This window comes from Carlito syrichta, unplaced genomic scaffold (genome assembly GCF_000164805.1).
Source record: "Carlito syrichta isolate Samal-C Ts95f unplaced genomic scaffold, Tarsius_syrichta-2.0.1 Scaffold309624, whole genome shotgun sequence".
Lineage (NCBI taxonomy): Eukaryota > Metazoa > Chordata > Mammalia > Primates > Tarsiidae > Carlito > Carlito syrichta.
Window position 1 is genome coordinate 178937 of NW_007253720.1, and position 7940 is coordinate 186876.

At 42.1% G+C, this 7940-nt stretch overlaps 1 protein-coding gene across 1 annotated transcript in view; it reads right to left on the minus strand.

Moving 5' to 3' along the window:
- DIAPH1 (diaphanous related formin 1) overlaps positions 1-5592 on the minus strand; it is a 78598-nt gene extending 73006 nt beyond the window's left edge. The window contains exons 1-5 of the mRNA XM_021717292.1: positions 5572-5592; positions 4139-4294; positions 1811-1912; positions 1322-1452; positions 1041-1127 (exon numbers count right to left, since the gene is read on the minus strand). Of these exons, the coding sequence (XP_021572967.1) occupies positions 1041-1127; positions 1322-1452; positions 1811-1912; positions 4139-4294; positions 5572-5583 (488 nt within the window). The 5' untranslated portion in view covers positions 5584-5592. The remainder of the gene's footprint in view (positions 1-1040; positions 1128-1321; positions 1453-1810; positions 1913-4138; positions 4295-5571) is intronic.
- Between the last annotated feature and the right edge of the window lie 2348 nt (positions 5593-7940).

The following is a 7940-nucleotide window of genomic DNA, read 5'->3' on the forward strand; positions in this document are numbered from 1 at the left end:
AGCCCAGCAGGTCGAGGCTGCAGTGGCCGGGAGCATGCCACTGCACTCCAGTCTGGGCGAGAGTGAGACTCCAACTCAAAAAAAAAAGAAATATGCCCAACTAGTAGTTGAGTAAATTCTAGCACACAGCACTTTGCCTAAAAACACTGACAAAAACAGGTAAGTGAAGAGAGATTCCCCATTATCAAAGAACTTTGGCTAATCTTCTTGTAATCCAATAATTTAGTATTACATTAAAACCATGGCTGGGCTCGGTGGCTCAGCCTGTAATCCCAGCACTTTGGAAGGCCGATGCAAGTGGATTGCCTGAGTCCAAGGGTTCGAGACTCACATGGCCAGCTTGGTGAGACTTCACCACTACAATAAATCAAAAATTAGCTGGATGTGGTAGCACCCGCCTATAGTTCTAGCTACTTGGAAGGCTGAGGCAGAAGGATTGCCGGAGCCTAGCAGGTTGAGGATGCGTGGCCAGGAGCGTGCCACCGCACTCCAGTCTGGGCGACAGTGAGACTCCAACTCAAAAAAGAAAAAAAAAAAACCCAAAGAAACCTTCCCTTTAACTCCCTCTAGGATCCTAAGTACTAAATTCAGAATAACAGGCTGGCTTCAAGGTAGTTTAAGACAGTCCAAGTATCCCTAAAATTATTCCAACCTTGAAGACAGCCATAATGCTAGCTCCCAAATGACCAAGTGTATTATAAGACTTCCAAATGGGATACAACCCAGATTCGATTATAGGTCAGCAATGGAATAAACCAGATCTTAATTCCAGACTGAAAAGGAATCAATGCTGGAAGACCAATGATATTATATGGTCTATATCCTGCATTATTCACCATGAAATTTAAGTTCCTCCTCCTTTCCTGTATCCATACATCATTCATCCTCCAGTCATTCTTATGATAAACTCCATTCAGAGCTAACAGCACATTCCCCTAGTCCATAACGCCCTAACTTTAAATTTAATTGTGATTTAAAGCAAATAGCCAGGTCCCCTAGACCCTCCCACCTGGAAGTTACAAGGACTTGGAATTCCTCACCCAGCAGTCTCTTCTTTCTCATCATGAAGTCGTTTAAGGATATCTAATAAGGAAGCCAGGCCTTCAGCACCAAATGTCTGCACCCAACTATAAAAGAACAGAGATAATGCATTATCAAATGAAATCAACAAATACTTAATTGCCAAACAAAGTTGATCCTGGCAACTCTTTACTCCCAATCCAGATTACTGTCGTATTTCCCTGACTCCTTTGATCTTCAATCACCTCCAAAGAAATCCAGTGTTGGGCTCCTACTCCCGTTCTCTCCTCAGAATCCTCACCTGACAGGGTTGTTATTCAGAGAGACACGAAGGGACTCCAGACAGCTGAGCAGAGGCATATCCCGCAAGCCTGATCTCAACTCCTGAATGTACATCATGGCAGACCTAGAGCTCTCCTTTTGGTTCATGCCCTGGACGAGAGGCACAGAGAGAGATTAGTAACACTGGACCCAGTCACAAACTGGGGACTAGTATTAGTCAACAGAGCTTAACCAACATCGGGACAGACACTCATCATACTTCCCAGTAAACTATGTGAGACCCAGAACTGCCCAGCCCAGTCCCCATACATAGTTCATGAAGACTTAACCAGGCAAAAAGTACATAAGAATGGACACTCAAATAAGAGAATAAAAAATGAGTAGACTTTTGTAATGGAGTGAAATAGAATTGATACAGACATAAAATGTTATATAAAACTGGCAAAACAAACAGGTCCGAGATGAGGGCACAGTCTCCCATGTCATGGGGACCTGCTCCACGACTTACAGCCTTAGAGGTGTGCAAGTATTGGGACACCATTTCCCTCTTGATTATGATGTCCTTCTCCCTCAAAGGTTGTTGCTTCTCCTCATTCAGGTTCATATCCAGCTAGTAGGAGAGGGAGAAAAAAACAAAATTGTCTCAAATTCCTTACAAGTTTTTAGTGTTTAATATTTAGGATACTTAGTGAAGAGTCGAGCACATAAAATGCTTACTGAATAAATAAATTAATCTGATCCCTACATAGTTAAGCTATTACAGCTGGCGAAAATTCCTCAGTGATAAATGTAGTTAACATTTTAGCATAAATCCCTATGGACATTTTTATACACATATGCTCTAAGTTTTTTTCTAAGAAAAAAGGACTCAATACAGATAAAAAATGTCTTTTGTATTACTGAAAGAAAATCACACATACGATTCTTACATAGAGGATGGATCTTAAAAATCTTTTCAGACTGAAGCACAGGATGACTGGCATCATCAAACACCATCATTATCAACACCAGCAAACTCTACATCAAGTCTAGGGCCTGAACACCCACGATCAGTCCCTGTATAAACTCCTTTCCGGGGGGGGGGGAACTCTAAGCAGAGGCCCCTTAACGGCCATGACCTGGTGTGTGGTTTTTGGGGGAAAGCTCTGCTTAAGCCTATGGCATGTATAACAGCCATGTGTCCGAACCCAATACCTTAGAAAGCACAACTTGAGCCCTACCAACTCCAGACTGTTATTTGAAATGAGGAAAGAACAGGAGGGAAGGATCTATTCTGTTTCTTCTGCAAGTAGCACTATTAATTTGAAGTGCTTGTAACTTAATTCCTGAAGCTTTTTCCCTTTTGCAGATAAATTGAACACAGACGTAAAGTGGTGACCCCCAAGTTAAATAAGACTCAAAGACAAAATATATTTTGCTTGGCTAGCTCAACATTTTAAATTTGGGAAACCTCACGTGAAAATACAGATCTCTGGTAAAATAACACCACTCAATGCAAGCATTAAATTTCAAATTGTAGGAAACTCTATTTGATGCTATTCAAGAATTATTGTTTTTTTAAATTTACAGATTTCTGATTTCTTTTGAAATAGAAATATCTGGCACTAATGGGCAAGTATTTCCAAGTAGAATCCTATCCCTTACTAGAACAGAGTTGTGGCTGGTTTCTAACAAAAATGCCAAAAGCCCCTTTTGAATATGCCACAGTTCCTTCTCCTTTTACCCTCTTCTATCTAGCCTGTTTAACTTATTTATGTAACTGCTTGACCAAAAGACACCTAAATTTTCAATCCAAGACCAAGAGCTTGTCTTAACAGACCATACTCTTAAGACTCTTAATGCACTTGGAATATTAAGAGACAAATGAAGGTCAGGCGTGGTGACTCACACCTATAATCCCAGCACTTTGGGAAGCCGAAGTGAGAGGACTGCGTGAACCCAGGGGTTCAAGACCAGCCTGGGCAACTTGGTGAGACCTCGTCTCTACAATAAATCAAAAAATTAGCCAGGTGTGGTGGCCTGTGTCTGTAGTTGCAGCTACTTGGAAGGCTAAGGCAGAAAGATCGCCTGAGACAAACAGAAAGATTCAGTAAAAAATAATGATAGTAGTACCAGCTGACTGCTTACTATTAATATGAACCAGGTCCAGTGCTAAAGATTTTAAGCCTATGCTTTTAATTAAGTTAGGCCTGCCACTAGTCTCTACTGAGTCTGAGATTGTATTTCCAGTAATATATAGGTCTTACAAAACCTTGTATCAAAACTTTCCAAAACTTATCACTAGTGAACATCCACTGAATGCCCCCCTCACTCACTGAGGACAGCAAATCAGCTACATCCACATATACTTCATTACTCAACTGATTTCAGATATGATCTTTAAAAGTCCTCTAGCAATTCTATGAATCCTCTTTCCAGACTCACCACTAAACACAGAACCTTGAACAAATGATAAACCATTCGTCAGTTTTTTTCTTTGTAGAGTTCACTGTGAATACCTCAACACTTTGGCTTAACCCAAAGATGGTCTCCACACTACCACATGATCTGATCCACCTCCCCTATGTCTTTGTGGCTAATGTGTTGCTGAGCAGAAGGATATTAACAAGATGGCCAGTGATTAGATGTTTCCAAGCCTACTTCACAGATTCCAATCTTATCAACTGATATTTGTATATTTAATCCCTAACAGTGGCACTGATATTAAAAAGTTCCACACTGAGCCTGGAATTCCTTGTAACAAAGGGCTAGTTAAGGGGAACCATGCACAAAAGAGCCCACCATGCCCATAAATGCATTTTCAGGAAAAAGCAACATTTTTGGGGTGTAAACTTACCAGCATCTGTTCAAAGAGAACTAGAACTTGCTCATCGGAAACATCTTGCAATGACTGTGCTGTGGGATCATCCCCATATGATGCAGAAGAATTTCTATGAGCAGAATTGGGCTTTTCCTTCTCCTTCTTAATTCTCATGCTGGTAAGTCTCTCCAGCTGAGTAAGAGAAAAAAATATTAGCAGTGATCCATTTTCACTTACGCAACAAGTCACACATCAAACATCTTTACATACATGGTTCCTCTGGTTCATGAATAGTTCAAGATGCTTCTGATATGGAAAAAAATCAGTTTTCCTTGTACCTAACTTAACATACTAACTCTGCACCCTCACCTACATTCAAAGGTAAGAGGATTGAAGTAGTAAGATTTCAAACCTCTCTAAAATAGAAGAGACTTTGTTCTTGATCTCCCCTGCCATTTCTAAGCCATGTAGCAACACAGAACTGAAAGTATCTCATGTGCAGACCTTTATCAATAAAATGTTCTTTGTTTCCTTTTAGCTACCCAACAATAAATGTGGTCGGGCTTCCAGAGGATCCCACCCTTCAAGAGATATGACCACAGATTTTGATAGACATAAGCCACACAGGATAAATGTGTAAATGCCTTAAAACCAGGAACCATTCCTTTCTCTTTATTTTGTACATCCATATCACTTATGTTATATAAGCAGAAAAGTTCAATATATGTTCTTCAAAATCTCCTTTGCATGATCTCTAGTCAGCAAAGAATACCATGTACTTCAAGAGTACATATGCCATCTCTCTGCCAAACAAATGCTAATGAACAATACCTGAAACCAAAAAGAACCAGGCCAGGCACACACCTGTAATCCCAGCACTTTGGGAGGTGGAGGCGAGAAGACTGCCTGAGTCCAAGGGTTCAAGAACAGCCTGGGAAAACTGGCAAGAACTAATCTCTACAATAACTCAAAAAATTAGCCAGGTATGCTAGCACACGTCTGTAGTTCCAGCTACTTGGAAGGCTGAGACAGAAGGATAGCCTGAGCCCAGGTCAAGTCTGTGGTAACTGTGATCTTGTGACTGCACTCCAGCCTGGCCAATAGCGTGAGACTCTGACCCAAAAAAAAAGCCACCAATAAGCTGCAGCTTATTAGCTCCACCCATTTGAAAATAATAGCAACTATCAGCAAGCATTGTGGGGCTTCAAGTGATATGAGTGGCATCAGACTGCAAGTCCACTTGGAGTTTAAAGAACAAGCCTAATTTTGGAAGATAATGAATGTACCATGGAAATGCATGCAATGGGCCAGACACAGAGCAAAGAGTTGGGAAAAAGCCTTGAGATGCTCCAAAATTAGAAGCCATATCACCATTATGAGTTATAGAAAATCAAAGTTAAAGAATCTGGTAAATCTCATACTGTAGGAAGTGAGCTAGAACATGCACATGCCAAACAAAATTTCCTTACCTCATCTGCCATGAGCCGCTTCAGAGTCTAGGAAACAGGAAAAGGGAGGGAGAAGAGAGATCAGTGAAACCTCCCAAACACCAAATGGGTTGGGGAAAAAAGGAGAGAAAATAAGTTGAAAGGAACTAGGCTATTTTCCGCAAGTTAACAATTTCTGCCGAAGTATTCCTTTGCACATTCCTCAGGTAAGTGGAAGCCTTTTGAGGTCACTAACATGATTCTTAAACAAACAAAAAAGATGAGAACTGAACAGACTCTAAATCAGAGGACCAATTAACATGAAATGTGCTCAACTTCATAAGTAAACATGAAAATCCAAATTAAAACCACAGTAAGGTATCATTTCACACTCTCAAGACTGGCAAAGACTTCCATGTCTGTCAAGTCAGTCATACATCAACAGGAGCACTCACATACTGCTGCTGGTGGCGTCAACTGACACAGTCACTTTGGAAAACAGTATGGTAAAGTTAAAGATGCACATGAGGCCGGGCTCAGTGAATCACCCTGTAATCCCAGCACTCTGGGAGGCTAAGGTGAGTGGACTGCCTGAGCCGGTGGTTTGAGACCAGCCCGGGCAACTTGGCAAGACCTCGTCTCTACAATAAATCAAAAATTAGCCAAGTGTGGTAACACACACCTGTAGTTCTGGCTACTTGGAAGGCTGAGGGGGAAGGACCGTTGGAGATCAGCAGGTCGACGATGGGGTGGCTGTGAGTGTCACTGAACTACAGCCCAGGCACCACAACTCAACACATCGATTTCTATGTATCGGCACTGCTGAAACTTGCACATATGTAGCAGAATGTATGTACCAAGAGTATTCATAGCAACCCTGTAATACCTAAAACAGAGAACAATCCAAATAGCCATCAAGAGGCAAATGGGCTTCATCTGTGATGGAATCACCACCAAAATGCAGGCATTCACAAAAACCCTTATAGGGAAGAACACTCTTGAGAAGGATTCCTCAGATATGAGAGAAAGTGTAAAGGCTAAAATCCAGAATAAGAAATGAATTCCTCCTGCTCAGCAAAGATTGATCTTTGCTGGCAAGCAACCAGAAGTTGGATGAACTTTGTCTGACCATACCATTCAAAAGGAGTAGTACACTCTTTATCCTGTGTTAAGACTTCATGGTGGTGCTAAGAAAAGGAGTAAGTCTTACACCACTCCCAAGAAAAATAAGCATAAGAGAAAGAAGGTTAAGCTGGTGATCCTGAAATACTCTAAAGTAGATAGGTTGGGCCAGGCGCGGTGACTCACACCTGTAATCCCAGCACTTTGGAAGGCCAAGGTGAGAGGACTACCTGAGCCCAGGGGTTTGAGACCAGCCTAGGCAACTTGGTAAGACCTCATCTCTACAATAAATCAAGAAAAATTAGCTGGGTGTGGCGGCATATGCCTGTAGTTCCAGCTACTAGAAAGACTGAGGCGGACGGATTGCCTGAGCCCAGCAGGTCGAGGCTGCGGTGGCCAGGAGTGTGCCACTGCACTCCAGCCTAGGTGACAATAAGACTCCAACTCAATTAAAAAATAAGTAAATAAAGCAGATGACAAGGGTAAAATGAGTCACCTTCATCAGGAGTACCCATCAGGTAAATGTGTTGCTGGGTTTCTATGGCAACCCACTTTGACATACATTACTGTGGCAAACATTGTCTGACTTACTGCTTTAACAAACCAGAAGACAAGTAATTGTGTATAGGTTAGGAAAAGGCATGAACTTAAAAAAAAAAAAAGAGCCGGGCTCAGTGGCTCAGCCTGTAATCCCGCACTTTGGGAGGCTGAAATGAGTGGATTGCCTAAACCTGTGGGTTCGAGACCTTATCTCTACAATAAATCAAAAATTAGCTGGGCATGGTAGCGCACGCCTGTAGTTCCAGCTATTTGGAAGGTTGAGGCGGAAGGATCGCTGGAGCCCAGCAGGTCGAGGCTGCGGTGGCCGGGAGCAGCCACTGCACTCCAGTCTGGGCGACAGAGCGAGACTCCAACTCAAAAAAAAAAAAAGAATGGCCGGGCACAGTGGCTCAAGTCTGTAATCTCAGCACTTTGGGACGCCAAGGCAAGAGGATTGCCTGAGCCTGGGTTTGAAACCAGCCTGGGCAACATGGTGAGACTGCATCTCTACAATAAAATAAATTTGTTTTAAAAGTAGCCAGGCATGGTAGCATGCATCTGTAGTTCTTGCTACTTGGAAGGCTGAGGAAGAAGGATCAGTGGAGTCCAGCAGGTCAACGCTGGGGTGGCTATGAGTGTGCCACTGCACTCCAGCCTAGACGAGAGTGAGAATCCAACTCAAAAAAAATGATGTATTAAAAAATTAAAAAAAGAAAATAAAGCAATGGACAAATAAACTGGTATATTGA